This window comes from Bacillus rossius, chromosome 1 (assembly GCF_032445375.1).
Source record: "Bacillus rossius redtenbacheri isolate Brsri chromosome 1, Brsri_v3, whole genome shotgun sequence".
Classification (NCBI taxonomy): Eukaryota; Metazoa; Arthropoda; class Insecta; order Phasmatodea; family Bacillidae; genus Bacillus; species Bacillus rossius.
Window position 1 is genome coordinate 272,010,015 of NC_086330.1, and position 17,869 is coordinate 272,027,883.

The 17,869-nt window shown below is 35.7% G+C and overlaps 1 protein-coding gene across 2 annotated transcripts in view; it reads left to right on the forward strand.

Annotated features, from left to right (window-relative positions):
• Window positions 1-17,869, forward strand: part of LOC134527601 (FACT complex subunit spt16) — a 219,764-nt gene that overhangs the window by 166,949 nt on the left and 34,946 nt on the right. For both annotated transcript variants that reach the window (XM_063360430.1, XM_063360432.1), the window contains exons 17-19: window positions 13,414-13,597; window positions 15,002-15,083; window positions 16,910-17,120. In XM_063360430.1, coding sequence (XP_063216500.1) covers window positions 13,414-13,597; window positions 15,002-15,083; window positions 16,910-17,120 — 477 coding nt within the window. The remainder of the gene's footprint in view (window positions 1-13,413; window positions 13,598-15,001; window positions 15,084-16,909; window positions 17,121-17,869) is intronic.

A 17,869-nucleotide genomic window follows, 5' to 3' on the forward strand; every position in this document is an offset into this window, starting at 1 on the left:
TCCCCCACCTTTCCGACCCACCACCTTGTAACACGAGTAGTCATCGTTATTGTCAAGTGCCCATTCTCCTCCAGGTGCTAATTGTGTGGTGGTGACTTGCCCTGACTCGACCTGTTGACTCAGTGGCCAAGTGGCTGGTTCTGTTCACGACTGTTTTAAGGGAGCAGAAACATGGCTTGCAGACTCATTTGAAAGCAATGCTCGCCCAACGTATTAATGGTTTTATACAAAACTTAGTAAAGAATAGGAAATTTGTATACAGTAGAACCCCAGTCATACACTTTTCAACGGAGGGCACAAAAATGGTGTATGATGCAGGAAAGTGTATGAAAAAGGAATGGCAATAATATATTTTTTTTTTCAATCTAGCATACCAGCACAATGTCAGATTAAACATAATAAATAATGTGTAAATAATTGCATTATATTAATGAAAGTTATGAATTCATCATTATATATATATATATATATATATATATATATATATATATATATATACACACACACACACACACACACACATATATATATATATATATTAGTGTTGGGCCGATTCCTAAAACATACCGATTCCGATTCCATTTTCGATTCTTAAATTAAAGGGTCGATTCTTCGATCCGATTCCGATTCCTTAATTTTTAGCTGACAATGTTCAACATAGTAATATACTCAGAAAAAAAAAGGTTGTTTATGATTTTAAAAATATAATTGCATAATTATATATAATATATATATTATTGATATAATTGTGTTTCATTTTCTGTGCAGAAATTAACATTATATACAGCTTATATAATGTTAAAAAGTATGTTCATTACCATCAAGTTATGCTACCTTGAATTTCTAGCACAATTTGGCCTTTTAACCTTGCATATAGTTAGACGAAACATGTGTTCAAACACTGCCAATAATCAAAGATGTCTTATGACATATTTTGTAAATAATGTTATAACTTAACCAACTTTTGATACCTTACATTATCAACTCAATTAATTAATTGTAAAAAAAGAGGTTTGTACGTTTAGATTAAGAATTTTATTTTCAAGCGCAAGTAAATAATGATCCAAATAAAATGACAATATAACCTCGTTGATACATATTTCAAGGGACATCTCACTTGGTGAAAAGAATAAATCCATCCAGTCTTGCAGTTCTTCACAACCGTAAAGAGAAAATAAATTTTCGGTTCTTGACTAAGAACATTCTGTGCATGTTTAGCATCTCAAAATGTCCACATTTTATGGTGAGATTTTCTTACACAAAATAATTAAACTCTTAAAAAAATCAAGTGTTAACATTTAATTCATTTCAAAAATTTATCGGAAACAATTCTGTTAAACACAACTACTTTCAAAAGATTGTTTATGTCTGGTAATAAAAATTTACGAACGTTTCAGCAGCAATGTTTGGAAATCCAGATTAGCCAACTGCCTTTCCAAAATATATCTAATGTAAAAAGAGCATCGCTGAACACGCACAAGAACGCCGATTTACAGCAATTTGGTTATGTTGCTTTTAAACTTATTTTAATATGGTCGCAGTAATCCACTGTCAATTTGGGTAAAATCTCGTTCAAAAATTATTTCATTTAATTCTGTAATGTTTAAAGTGCAGAGATGTGAAACATCTTAATTTTCACGTTCACGTCACCAAAGATTTGGTTCATGGCCGTATGGTTTACCATGGCCGGTAGCACAAACAAAAAATTAGTTTGTTTACAATTACAATGGCAAATGTAGCTGCCATGATCAAGTTGTTAACGTTTACATTTACATAATTTTCTTTAAACATTTATGGTTTTGTCTAGTTATTTTTGAAGGTTTACTACTAAATGCAGTGCTGCTGCAACGTAATTTCCGAAAAATGCTTTCGTTTAAAGCGGGAAAGTAGATACTGCATTTGTACTATAGGGAAAATGGCGGTGCAAGTAAATAAATACGTTAATTACCGTAATTCGTAAATCAGTTCCGTAAAAAAGATTGTATTATGTAGTTTAAAAATTATATTTGCATTCATTTTAGTATTTTCTTACGTTGCGTAGGAGATGTATTTTGTAAACTTAAAAACAATGCAGGAATCGGTCATGGTCGATTCCAAAACCATTGTATTCTGAATCCCACGATTATACTGGAATCGGTGGGACCGACCGATTCCGGAATCGGAATCGACCCATCACTAATATATATATTAGGGATGGGTCGGTCCCGGTTCTCGGTTCTGGTTTTTAGCGGTTCTCGGCGTTAATGACCCGAAACCGGAACCGGCGTTGTTGAACTTCGAGTCCGGTCATTTACATGGTCATGAACACACGTGCAGGTTACAAATTACTGCATTATTTGTTGCGCAAAATGAATTATCTGCCCATCGACATAATTTTTAATTAACATCTTGAAATATAAAAAAAAAAACGCAACAGTATTTTTGATAACCTTTTCAGTTTTCAGACAACAATAAACATCAAACGTATTTATGTGCACGATCGTGATGTAAACAAGAGAAATATGTCCATAGAAATCTATACAGTTGTGTGCATCACAAACAAAGACCTCACCTATGATTTTATATAGTTATTGTAAAAATGAAGCGCTTGCAGCGGAAAATTAACGAAACATCGGCAAGTCAGTAGTGAGATTGCCGTGTTTTGGAGTTTTTCTATGGCGGCGAACGTTACCGTGTTTTGTTGTTATTTCAGGTTATGTAAAAAAAAACGTAAATATAAATAGCGGAAATGACCTATATATTTTATCCACAGTTTAAAATCGAAACTCAAATGCTATCTACTGTTCGAATTGTGACAATTTACAATTAATCTATCTGTGCAGAAGGCACAACTATCTTTATTATTTGGAAATAGCTATTTTTTCATTAAGGCACGGTACATTTTTTTTGTGTGTGTCAACGTGACACGAAATGAAAAAGAAGTGGTAACATTCAAAACATTGTATTTTCGTTAAAATGTCTGCCGTTTGGGAACATTTTTCCAATGACTCCATGGACAGTGAATATGCATTATGCAACTACTGCAAAAGTCGCATATCCCGAGGTTCTTCTAGGTCAACTTCAAATCTTCATAAACATTTAAAAAAGCAACATCCCAAAAGACAGAGAGTAGAATCTGTGCAAGCTAGTCCTTGTTTTTCAAAATCTGGTTCACAAGCATCTGTTACAGAATTTGCACCAAGTGAAGGCTTGACAAGTTTGGCAAATGTGGCAACGGAAAGCACGTCCATGTCTACTAGCTCAGAAATGTGCAAACGGAAAAAAGGACCTCAGTATCGGATATCTCCGAAGCAGCAGACCTTGACACAGGTATATGATAAAGCTACTAAATTTAAAATTGATGATAAAAGGCAGACAAAAATCACACATCTTGTTGCAAAAATGGTGTGCGTGGATGGCCAACCCCTGAACCTAGTTGAGAACAGAGGATTTAAGGAACTAATTGAGCACCTTGAGCCTCGGTTTACAATGCCAACCCGAAAAACACTAAGCAATGTTATTGTTCCAGCCATGTACGAAAGTACAGTTAAAAGTGTTGAAGTCCAGTTACAAGAAGCAGAGTTTGTTGCAGTAACTACAGACCTGTGGACATCAGTGGCAAACACTGATTTTCATTATGTAACAAAGGAATTTGTATTGCACCATCTGTGTTTGGAAGTTATACCTTTCCCCGAAGTAAGCCACACTGCAGAAAATATTTCCAAATTCATCACTTCTTTGTTAGAAAAATGGGGATTACTGCAAAAAGTGGTGGCCATTGTGCGAGACAATGCCCGTAACCTTGTTGCTGGGTCAGAACTGTCACCTTTCCAGCACACCTCATGCCTAGCACATACCCTGCAACTGGTGCTCAAGGAAGGTTTCTTGAACAATAAAATTATCAATAACTTGGTTTCTTCAAGCAAGAAAATAGTAGGCCACTTCAAGCACTCTGCACGTGCCACCAAGGTGCTGAAGACTTGCCAAATCACTGCAGGTGTGGTGCAGCATCGACTTATTCAGGACGAGCCCACAAGGTGGAATACGACACTGCACATGTTCAAGAGACTGCATGAGCAGAAGAAGGCAATAGTATTGGCTTGCGCAGAGCTCAATATCCCAGAACTGTCTAACTCTCTGTGGACCTTGATGGAAAACGTCATACCTATCCTCGAGGTGTTTGATTCTGTAACAACCCACATCAGCTCAGATCATGTGACTGTTGCAGAGGTGAGTACTTATGTGTAACCTATATTTTACATTGTCTTGTAATTTTCTTCTAATATAATTCAGTGAGTGACTGGTTTAATTTATATTTCAGGTCATTCCCCTTACCAATCTCATTGAAAACGAGTTACAAAAGCCTGCTCCAGCTGGTTCTGGATTGCAAGGACTCAAAAATGACTTGTTATCCTCCATTAAAATAAGGTTCATGGATCTTGAAAACAGTCAAATTCTGACGTCTGCAACATTGTTGGATCCACGCTTCAAAGCAGCACCTTTCAAAGATGAAGCAAAATGTGAAGCTGCTAAAAAAACTGTTGGAGGAAGCATTAGGTCTACAAATTCCTGAGAATTTGGTAAGATTTCTTTTCTCAAATTATAATTAGCCTATAAAAAGAGAACTAATATAATTCATGCTCACAAAAAAAAAATTTTCCCCATTAAGTTCTTAGTGCGTAAATTTTTTTATTTTTTCAGGTATCTGGAACAAAAAGTGCTACAGTACAGTTGCAGTCAGATTCGAGTAATTTGATTTGGTCGCAGTATTCCACACTATTTACCCATCAAGTTAATAGTAGTCGGGATTCTGGTTGTGGTTCCATGGCAGAACAGCTTCAACAGTACTTCAATGAGGATAACATGCCACTTAACTGCTCTGTCACAGAATATTGGAAGAAAAGGGATCAGTGCAAACCACTACAGACACTTTCAAAAAAGTACTTGTGTGTGCCATCTGCAACAGTTTGCAGTGAGAGACTCTTCAGCACTGCAGGATTTATTTGCGACTCCAAAAGGAATCGTTTAGATCCGGAGAGAGTGAAGATGATAATTTTTTTGAATAAAAATCTAAAATGAATTTAGTGTGAAATACTTAAATGTTATATTTAGCATTACTTGTTTAAACTGTTTTAACAATACTTACACATATTTGCTCACCTTGTTTGTTTTTAAGGAGCATTAGTAAAATTATTATTTAAGATTACCTACCATGCTGTTTTAATTTAGCTGTTATACAAAAGTACTTCAATAGTTGAAAAAAAATCCTAAAACAGAGTACTGGAACCAAGTATGGAACCGAGTACTGGAACCGAAGTTTAAAGTTTGGAACCGGCACCGAAAGCAGAACCGGCCTTTTTTGGTATTCGACCCATCCCTAATATATACACACACACACACACACACACACACACACACATACATACATATATATATATATATATATATATATATATATGTGTGTGTGTGTATATGTATATATATATATATATATATATATATATATATATATATATATATATATATATATATATATATATATAATAAAACCACCAGAAATGTAAAATACAGTCCATAATCAAGTAAAGCTGACATGAGAAACAGTGGCCTTACAAAATGTTTGAAGTCCTTTCTTGGAGGGGGGGAAAAGTCACCAAGCCTAAATTAGAAATTTAAAAAAATTAGGCTATTGTAAAAAGAAAATCAGAAATTATTGCTTGTTTGTTTCATTTTACAAACAACTTTATGCAACAGAACAATTTTCAATAAAATTTTAACTTGAGAAACGTAAAATACAAAACAATCCGATCGTAAGAAAACAATAACAACGGGTATGATCAGTTCAAAGATTAATGAATACACAAAATATGAGATCCGTGCCTTGGTAAAGCGCGTGCACCATTTTCATAATCATTGCTAGTCTAGCTTGGTGCTGGCCATAGATGCTACTAGCGAAGTGCACAGTCTTCCTGATACTATCCATATCTATGGTGCGATAAAGTTATTTTCTTGCGTTTTCAAAGGTAAACAATGAACGTTTTTCAAAATAAAAGCATTAATTAAAACGTAATTTATCAGGAGGAATATATCTAACAAAATTTTTTTTGAATTTTAGGGCTTTTCCGCTTCGTAAAAACGTATGAAACGGGAAATTAATGATTTTATAAGTGTATGTTCCGGGAAAGTAAACCATTGTAAATATAGTACTTTCGGCGGGACCAAAATTAATCGGCGTATGACACGGGAAAATGTATGAAACGGGAAGGTATCATAGAGGTTCTACTGTAACTGAAAACTGTATAATGGAAAAGGAAAACATTTGGTTACAAATTTATTATTAGGACTCTCCAAACCTGATGCGCATTGAAATGTGGTGTATTGCAAGGCCACAACAACAAAAACAACAACAGCAGCAACAACAAAACACACAAACCTGACCCCCCCCCCCCCCCCCCTTTCTTCCCAGAGTAGTAATTTCCTAGGGCGATATTTATCTTTGTCAACTGTACACGTCTGTGTGGCTGACAAAAAAATTGTAAGTCTGAAGCATGCATGCTGTAGGATACATACTGTTCAGTGACTTTAAAAAAGGACCGTTTGTATATATTTCTCATTTGTTTGTGCTTGGAGCGTGGACATGTCACAGTGTTATTCTTTTTGTTTGTTGGTTTGATGCCTACGAAACTTTCTCCTTGCTTGTGTGTCCAACAAAGAACAGTAAAAATTAGTGGTGCACCGAAATGGCTTTACCGATTACCGATTCGATTACCGATTACGAGAGCAATAATCGGCAGATACCGATTCAGTTACCGATTATAATTAAATAATTTTTTTTAAGTGTAATAATGCACACAAAATTTTTTATTCCCATGTGAATTTAATTACAAGAGTAGGTAAAATTGAGAATACAGTTATAATAACAGTATAAAATATATAAAATACACTATTAAGTCATTGCAAAGAGTAAATTAAATTAACTTCTATTTATATATGTTATTGTAAACAACTTGAACTACAGTCTAATAATTGTAATTTACAATGGGTAAGTATTTGTTGCGGAAAACTAGCATTATTATCGACTATCACATAAGGTTGCATCGATAAATTACCGTTTAACAATGTAAACATGTTGCTATATTTTGTTCACTTGAGTTTATATAAAAATGTTTCCGCACTTCACTTTTTTTCTCCCTAGTCGCCATCTCACTATAATTATATAAAAATGACTCAAAACCAATTCTAGCACATGTGATTTTATTAATGTTGACTGAATGTATAAAATTATAAATACTTTTTCAATTTTCACGTCACATACAAATAAAACAACAACGGATAATGTTACCAAAGACGCCCATAACGAGTTTGTAAAACGCAGTGATAAACTATGAAAGGTATCGGGACCACGATTTTGAACCGCTACTACGACTCGAAAAGACCGATTCTCATAGAATACACTGCAACTGCTTGTGGTATTTTGATTGCGTGCCATCTATTTTACGTCTCTGGCTATAGGTAATGTACAAGGCCACTAAACAAAAGACAGAACAAAAGACGAAACGTAAATAAACGTGTAGGAAAAATGTATTTTTTATTGTTAGAGGCAATGAGATTAATTAAACTCAACGAAATATCTGTAATCTTGATATGACGGAGTTAGATGAATTTTGTAATATATACAAATATTACCATATTTCGTCCTAAAATGTGTAACAAAATATTACACGGTAAAAACCTTCTTAATTACGCCGGGACGTAGATAATCGTCAAAGTAATTGTTAAGATAATCGCCGATTACAATTAATCGGTAAGTACCCATAATCGCCGATTACGATTCATCGGTATCCGCATCGGTGCACCACTAGTAAAAATTAAGATGGCCGCCTAGACACAAGTTGGTGCTGGGCGCTGCTAGAATTCACCAATTTACGGGTGAATTCTTTAACTTCCGTAGTCATGGAACACATACGTACATACATCTTTTAAGAAACGTTTGTTTATGTAGTGGTTAAAAAAAGATTATATATTTTTTTAGTGAAATTTGTATTATCCGTTCACTCATTCATGTAAACACTAACTTGAGGGATCAAAACAACTTTGTATTTCATATAAACTGTATTTCGTATTACAAGTTCTGAATAACATAGGAAAGCATTTTCTGGGACTGTGAAAATACTTCACTTGAATGGGAATTTCGTACTGAGCGGATTCTTATTAATGAGTTTTTACTGTATTACATGGAAAATATTGTGAGTGAGTCTTTCAGCACTCGCCAGTGATGTGTAAAATTTTACCTCGGTAACTATCAAATTCATTTTTTCTCATGTTGCAAATAAACTTATAATATGAAACTTGGACATCAAATTTTACATAAAATTCTTTAAAATAATGCGGACCATGATAAATACACAAAAAGCCACGAAAGAGTGCGGCCCATCAAATGTAGTTAACCCGACACTCGACAGAGAGCGCATGTTACATGAATCTGCGAGATATCGATATTTGACTACGTGTGCATGCTCTATATGGGAAGCAACATAACCACACATGATTGCTGCCAACTTGCGCTAGACTTTCACTGATGTCAGAGACCCCTCAATCTTGTTTATGGGTTTGAATAGGTGAATTATTCGTCAAGGACGCGGCTACAACCCAGAACCCAAGCTACTTCAGACAATGGCCATGAAAGCCTACGAACATTTTTGTATTGTATGGTTGAATATGTGTCTAAATAACTAGCCTGTGTAGGTTTTTAATAAATAAGTGAGTATAAATTGTTTATTTTAAATATCTCAGAAGTGCGATTTAAAACAAAATGAACTGCACCGTTGCACTGCTTCTGCCGCCTCTTGTGCCGCGGGTAAGTGACATGGCTGTCTGCGGTCGTGCTGGCACTTGGCAAGACGGGTAAATCTAAAAATAAACCAGCCAGAGAGTGAGGAAGAGGGGAGTGTGCATGCATTTGTGTTTGAGTGCATGTGGCCACGCAGCAGTGTTAATGGTTCTCTCTCCCTATCTCATTTCAAATGTCCATGAACTGGCACATGCACATTCATCATGTGTCTATTTCGACAGATTTTTGTGATACAGCAGTGTTCAATCATTGTTTTTGGCCTGTGATCTCCGACACTTTCTACTCTTTTTTTGTTTATGAACTGACGAAAAAATTGACAAGAAATAGCAGCGTGTCGTCTTTTCTCTTTTGGGGAAGTAGACTGGTGAAAGAAATATGTAGTAGACAGGAAGAGAAACATGATTATAGAAACCAGTATTCTTTTCTTTTGTATTTTTTGTTATATAGTCCGGGATGGGGAGAAAGTAAGGTCCATAAAGGACAAAGAGGAGAGAGACGAAGGACCGAAGGTCAACACCAGTGCTGTGTTTCTTACGCAGCATTAAGCTGAGACACGAACCTTAAAGACTTCACTTTTATTCTAGTGGAGATGTATTATATGGTGCGACCCGTATTCCAGGCCACCCTTACGGTGAAAATGTTAGAATTTTTTTTGCTCAAAATTAAAGGTGTGACCTACCCATGTGCAGTGGTGAACCTTCTGTTAGTAAATACAGTATTTAATTTTATGGATAAAAATTAAAACATTGAGTATTAAAGGATAGTTGTACTATTATTAAGTTTTATTTAATACATACCTATGTGCTGTGTCAATTCTGCGATATTTACAAAACCAATTTATATGGATGAATCAAGTCGGTCTACCATCTTTTTTTTTAGATTTCTGAGACTATCACAGATGGCAGCACTGTGTTTACACATTTCCGTTCCAGTCGACTTCCATTCCAAACTGCATGTTTCACAACTATACAGTAAAACCAGAGGCAAAACATCCATGGAAGCTGTGAAAGCTTCCCTTTCCTTAAACAGTGCACAAAAATAAAAATATTTCATTTTTATATTAGTTGGAAAATATAATCAGCAAAAAAAATGGCTTTGGCAGTGTAGATTCATTGCACATTCAAATCCTACAAGCAGTCCATCCATACAAATCCACTATAAGCTGCTGCCAGTAACTATGTGCACGGCTGGATTGGTGTTCCTATATAGGTAGAAGACGAACTACGAACTAGACTTGTGCAGTATTGTTGGCCTGGAAGTTGCTTCGCATTAGTTTTTAGTGTGCAAAATGGTGTAAGATCCATTGTTTGAATCTAAAGGGGAGAACATTATACAAATCTTTTAATGTGAAGTAATAAATATTGCAAGTCGCAGGTTTCTAAACATGCATTTTCAGTTAATGCTGTTTCATGGATTGGGAGGAATTGTGCGTCAGTAATTGTAACTATTATAGGAACAATTAAAAAACAGTCCCTTTGGTGCTTTCAGGTTCGAACAAAATTGGCAGGCCTACACCTCCTTTAGCTATGGAGACAAAAACAAAAGCATTCACTCAGAAATTTCATCCATGCACGCATTGAGATGCATCATGAGAAAGAAAAGAAAAGTAGATGGAACACTCATATGTCTCTCTCTTTCCCTCCCTCTCTTTCTCTTGACGGCGCCAGTTGCTTCCCATCCTAGGTCGGTGGAGGGGTAAATCTAAAAATAGACCAGCCAACACCCTTCCTTTCTTCCTTCCTTTGCTCCCTTTTTTTTTTCACCGCTTCACATACCTTCTCACCGCGCTAGCTGGCAGGAGGGAGGTTAAGCAACGCCTCTGCCTCTCTCCCTCCCCTGCCGCAGCGCTTCCTTCCCCCCCCCCCTCTTGCGGATTCTCTGCCTCTCTCCCTCCTGCCGCATCGCTGCCTCCCCCACCCTCCCTCATTAGAACAAAGCCACACGACTTGCCAGTCGTTCCGCCAGCTGTTTCATTTAATCAAAATTTAATTGGTGTTTAAATAAGTTGTGGTGGTATTTCATTTTGCTTTTATTAAATGTTAGTTTTTCATACCTGAAAACTGAAAAATCTTTTTTTTCCTCCAAATTCGCGTTTAGGCCCCCCTCCCCTTTTTTGGAGTCGAAAATTTGAAGAAAAAAAAGGGGGGGCCTTTACGCGAGTAAATAGGTACGGTACTTGTCACTTAACAAAGGCAATTATATATAATTTCTTAAATAATTGGCTGAAATGATAAGGAACTCAAAATTCACCCTCAGAACTCAACAGTTTTCACAGGAGGCATTGAGTGACATGCAGACATTCTGTTTTCTCTGTATGACTTGCTAGAACATGAAATAAATATCTGAATCACCATTCGTGGCACTGATTTTGGATCACACAACCGACATAGCAGTCAAATCACAGTTATCGTCAGTACTGCGCTATGTTACAAGAAAGGGGATGTTGAGGAAAGGAGAGAGTTTTAAAATTCATAGATGTCAGTGATGATAGAACCTGCTGGAGAGTATGTTTCATTGCAGACAAAAATTAGAGCAGTCTATGTTCAAGCTAATTTTGTTCACTGTTACACCCTCAAGCTAACTCTTGTTCTTTTGCAGTCTGTAAGTTACATGAAACGTGCAAAGTACCCTGTTTTATCGCATAATCATTGCACCCATATTTTAGGGCGTCAAAATTTGGGTTAAAAAAAAAACTCTCACGTAAACGTCGTATGATGTTTTTGGTCCCGCTATTAGATTCCGAGCGCTTTGTATAGATATCTTTTCCGTATAAAAGATGTATTTTAAAGTAGAATTCTTATATTTATTCAGACATTACCACTTATTTAATTAACGAAAATACGAAGTTGTCTGACGTGTAAATGTTTTTTTATAGACGTTTTAAACGTTATAACCTTCATCTGTTTGCCTGTGTTTCTGCGATGTACCGCTTATAAAAATGTAGCCAGCGCCAGTTGGCAGCAATCATGTGTGGTTATGTTGCTTTCTATATAGAGCATGCACACGTAGTCGAATATCGGTATCTCACAGATTCATGTAACGCGCGCTCTCTGTCGAGTGTCGAGTTAACTACATTTGATGGGCCGCACTCTTTCGTGGTAAGTGTGTGCTACGATGATAGTTACGTATTAGTTCATGTCACAGATTCAAGTGGCTTGCGTTCAGGTCACAGATTTTGTTTTTCCATTTAAAGTTGAAGAAAGGTTTTTGTTGCATGAATTATTAATATAAATTTTTTGACGTGCTCTTGTATGCTCCACCTTTTTTAAATAAACGTACTTTCCATGAACAGGTTTTGTTTTTATGAATAACCTTACCTAACAAAAAAAAATTTTCCCGCATAATTGTCGCACCCCTACTTTTCAAACTTCTTTTTAGTATAAAATGTGCGACGATTATGCGAGAAAACATGGTACTCTTCATTTCTCTAACAGCATTTGGCAGTGTGTATTTTTTTTTCCTTCTCTAATCAACAAAGAGGATGCAGGTTGTAGGTGCAGAGGTGAAAAAAAGGTTTTCCGCACTTGCTCCAACTCCGTGGAATTACAGTAGTAAGCTTGTAGGAACTGTAGGAACACAAGGAAAATATAGGTGAAAACTTTCTGAACAATTTGAGAAATGATTTCGACCGAGTGTGGGAAAATGTTGGTTCAGGGTGTAAAAATGCTTCTACAACAGCAAAATGTGCTAATGCAGATTCTTTCTCAGGCAAAGAGAATAAGGTTATTTACAAAAAAAAAACTATACATATATATTTTGAATTGTGAATACTATATTGAGCATGTAACTCAAGAGAGTTGCAGAAGTACCAAAGTTAAAATTCTTAAGCTTGTTGAATAACAAACTTTGGTTTCAACATGCACAGAAATTCTCAGAAGAAACAGTTTTATTTATTAAGGAAAACTATGGAAAACATTTTGATCTGCTGAGCTTAAAAAGTCAACTGCACATTTTATTTATGGATAGTGAGTGACATGCACACGAGTACTGTATCAGATCTTCAGTTGTATTTGACAGCATCAGAACTAAGTGACTTATTTTAATAAATACTAAAACTTTCAAAGATTATCATGACAATGCCAGCTACAAGTGCTTCAGTTGAAGATCATTCTTAGCTTTAAAGCAGATTATAGACTACTTGGCGTTAACAGCCAGCATCAAGAAAGGATTGTCTGCACTTGTACTTTTCAGCAACAAAAAAAATTTTTTGCAGATACATACTATGTGCAGGCCATCTTTCAATGATGATGTATTTGATAGACATCTTTGCCACTAAAAACCAAACTCTGCTCTTTTCCGTCTTTCATAGGTTCTCTCTTACTCCCGCACAAAAGCTTCCCACCACAGAAGAAACTGCCGAATGACATGACACGACACGCATTGTGCAATGGCTTCCAGAGGAGCGATGAACTCAATACTGACTATGCAAATACACACACTCACATGACCCAGTCTACCTTATAATAAATTGAATATTAATTTCTCTTACAATAAATACTCTTTATTTCACCCACTTAAACTCTAATTTTTTTTTTGTGAGGGGGATTGTGTGTTGTTAAAATGATGTTCTTGTTTGGTTACAGTTCGTGTGACATTAGGTACTCTGAAGGAATTCAGTCGTTAAACTGGACCAAGATCATGAAGACCATCACGGATGACCCGGAAGGATTTTTTGAGAGTGGAGGTTGGACGTTCTTGGATCCTGAGAGTGACGACGAGAACAAAGAGGAAGATGTGGAAGAAGAGGAAGAGGATGATGAATTCCAGGTGGTCATGCTTGTGCCTTGTTCCACCAGTTCCAGTTTAATTAATTATAGTTGTTTCACAAATATATGTAGCACAATGAAACCTCTTAGTTACAGTTTTCAAGGGACCACTTGGGAAAAGTTAAAATTGTGGTAAGGTGTAAGTTTGAGGATATTCTGTGCTCTAGTACCTCTAAATCTGCATTTTCCTTCAGTATTTGAGGCGGTAAAAATGTTAACCCTATTTTGGTTTTAATTGGTAACTAGTGATTTGTTGGATCCACTTTTTCTCAAATCTGATTTCAAATCATAAGAGTCAGAATAAAATAATATACCAAACCATTTACAGAAAAAAAATTTTTTAAAGAAATATTCAACCTTTACAATTTTTAAGAATTAAAAAAAACATTATTACATTTGTAGAGGCACAGTGGTAGAGTGGATAGAGCACTCGCTCCCACCAAGGTGACCGGGCTTCGATTCCCAGCAAGGTCAGACCTGGATTTTTTTTGTATGTGGGAAACATGGTGGGCGTTGTAGTGGCCTGTAGGTTTTCCAGAGTTCCTACGGTTTCCCCTACCGTCGCTGCTTTGGCCTCTGCGGGATACTGCTTATTGATTTTCATTTACATTTTTTTAAGATACAAACTTTTTAAAAAAAAAAAAGGTTTCTCTGAAAAGCTAACCAAACTTTATAAGATCACTGTAGCCATTGGCAGATATTTACAAACACTTCTTTGATTATTTCTGTAGAAATAAATAATGTTGTTCTTGTCAAGAACATAGAAGTTTGGATTTTGGCATTTCTTTCCTCAAGTACCTATTTTCATGATGAGTTAAATAACTTCATGTTAAATTTTTGTGCCACCATAAATATAGTACTGTTTAATTACATGGATGTGCAGAGAAGAAAATAACACATCCAATAACTTTTATTTCTTTATGTCTTTTCAACACTAGTCTTTTGCTTGCCATTTTTTTGTAACTAGTGGGAAAATGTTCGCACAAGGGAGTAGAATTATTGTGGAACAAACTTGGAACAGGACATGTACAGTATATGAAGTCCAGTCTAGTGCAGAAATGTAAAGCTACTGCTTTGGAAAAATTTTTAATTATTGATTTGTAAGTTTTGAGAGTATTGTAACTATGCTCATAATTATCACATCATCTTAGCAGTGCCTTTTTAAGTTTGCAAACTTAAATGTAACATAAAACATATTTCTGTTAATGCTTGTTCAACTGTTAATATGGCTGAAAAATAACTAGCCAGGTAAGTAGGTTTGATGGTCAACCCAAAATTCTACTAAATTGTGAAATTAAGCTCAATTTTCAAGTGGATCAAAACTGCAGAAACTCACTTTGACTTGGTTTGTACTTTAACCTAGCTCTTCGTTCACACTACATGTTGGGTTGTGTATTTGTTGCAGCCGAGCGATTTGGAGAGCGAAGAATCAGAGGAGGACTCTGAATACTCTGAGGTGTCGGAGGACAGTGACAGTGACGTAGACGGTGAGTTATCGGTTAATAGACAGCACAATACTTAATACGTGCATGCTTCCATGCTTCTGGGCATCAACCAATCATGCATAGGGACAAGATTATACGGTGAATTGCAATTAAACTGAAATAACACTGCAAAGCATGCCGAACAACTCAAACTACAAAAGTGCTGCCTTTTGCTATGGTAAATTAATTGATTGTAATTATTCAGGATGACTTTTGTACCAGAAAGTATAAACTAAATTGATCGGAAAAAATTAAAAATGTTGTTTGATCTGGGATCTCTTATTAGTTACAAATATTACATTGATCACTTTGGCACATTTTTCAAACATTCCAAATTTTGCCAATTTATTTTTTATTTTTCTGAGTGGTTTTCTAGACATACTTATCACAAATTATTTTATTGTATAAGAGCATCATGTCTCAGTCAAAATGAGACTATTTTGTTGAAAGAAGTATCAAGAAATGTTATAGTTTCACATTTGTTAAATAATACATTTTATTATGAATAAAAACAATAACACTTAAAGCACCTGTTTTAAAAACGAAATTGACTTACAAATAAAACCATAAAATTTTGTTCCCAGTCATGTAGCATCTTGCAAGTGGCTGTAACCTGAACACAGCAACTTTTAGTGAATAAATACGTAGTGAGAAAGAAAATAATTATGTTATGCAATTGGCATTATTAAAATTGCTTAGTTTAATAATGCAAGATATATTTATCCGAGGCAGGTTATATGAGTTTACAAATGCTACTGATTATGCTGGACTTAAATGCATACCTTTCCTCTTCCCTCTCTATTAAAACATAAAATTAAATGTTGCAAGGAAAATATTTGCTCAGCCCCATTATATTTTTCATTTAGTGTTGTCTGTTTGTTATTACTCAATCATCAGTTGTGGAATTTTACACCCCCTTGAGGTACGTAAAAAAAATTTTCGGTTGGTTTACATAGAAGAAGAATTTTATTAAATATTTTATTCAGACAGCTTAATTCCTTCTGAACTATAAGTCAGTTACAAAACCTTAATTTCTTCAGAACTCTTGTCAGTTACAATTTAATTTTATGACCTGGTTAGCAATAAACGTAGTTTTCGTTGCATGGATGTGTATTGGATATTCATCTGTTTACCATTTTACGATCTCCATTGTCAATCAAAATTCAGATAATGCGATGAAAAGGATGGAAGTGTTTAGGTTTGGCGAGTTCAGAATGTTTTTAATAATGACAATCAATGAGTTGGAGATACTTTGCAAATAAAAATTCTTTCACGCATGAGTAATGTTTACTGAAGATACACTCTTCTCGTGAATCATGTTGACTGTTAGTGGTACTTTGCATTGTGAGTAAAAAAACTCAGTATTGGAATGTAAGCAAGATGGCGGTAGTGTATTTTTTCTAGTGTTGATTTGTGGTGAAGAATATATTTTCGTATCCGGTAAAATGTGTTGTGATTTTGTGTAGCTAAACAACATTATTTGCTGATAATAGACAAGAGTGCGTTGGCTGGCCATGCCATACAAGATGGAAATTTTTTATAAAATTGTGTACTAAAGAATTTTTTTTACTAAGTTTTTTTTCTGGTTCTGCCTATAATTCACCAGTGTTGTTCAGAACTAAAGCAAAAATAAAACTAAAAATGTATTAATGCAATGTGCATTCCAAAAGAATGGCAAATTTTCTAGCATTGCACATTTTGTATTATGTGTAGACAATTGGCTAGTGCACACTATTGATAAGTATCTCCAAGAAGCAGCAGTATGGGGGCTGTATGTGGTGTGCCCGGGGTGTGGGAGAAGGGTGCGAGGTCGGTGCTGCTTGTCGCAGAGGATGAGCTGGGCAGCTCGGAGGAGTCGGGCAAGGACTGGTCGGACCTGGAGCGCGAGGCAGCCGAGGCGGACAAGGAGGTGACGGACTTCAAGGACGAGTACTCGGACGCCAAGGGCAAGAAGCGGCCCGGCGGCGACCGCCCCTCCCCGTCCAAGCACCACCGGTCGGAGAAGGGCCGGGGCAAGGAGAAGGACAAGGACAAGGATAGGTATTGGCTCGTTGCTTGCAAACATGTCCTACAGTGGGGCCTTTTATAAAGTACCTGTACTTCACTTAAAAGGAGATCTCATGTTTAACAAGGGACCTCAGATACAGTGTCATGCTAATGCTTCTGCATATAAATATAGTAGATGTCTAAAATGTTTAAAAAGTTTATCTTTAAAGTTACGTTTTATCAATACATCTAAGAAAAAGCTGCAATTGTATGCAAGCAAATGTATTTAAGAATAAGAAAAGTTTCTCATTAAAGTTTTCACTTAATATTTTATGATTCCTACAAAATGTTTTACATTTATTTACAGTTCAGTGTAAAGTGCTGTCAATGTTTACAGTTGGCTTACCTTCAATGTAATCTTTCTGGAAGCCCTGCGTAAACCAAATTGTACTAAATTAAAACCATAAAAATTTTTCTCATTTATTTCCATGAGCTCTGGTGTGTTTGACTTAAATATTAGTGGTAGTTTTGAAGGATTTATTTATTTTTATTTTTTAATCATTCGTGAAATACATTGGTTGATTGTTATTTCCAAGGATTATCTTCTATAACATGAGAGTTGATAAGCAAGTTTGCTGTCAACTATGGGTATGATTGAGCTGCTAGCGAGTTGAGTGCAGTAGTGTTAAGAGTTTTTGTGAATCTAGCTGCCTGTGACTGGAGGTATCCAGAATTATTTCCTGAAGATGATACATAAAAACTTAAACTAGAGAGCACATCATAAATAAAAATCATGGGTATTG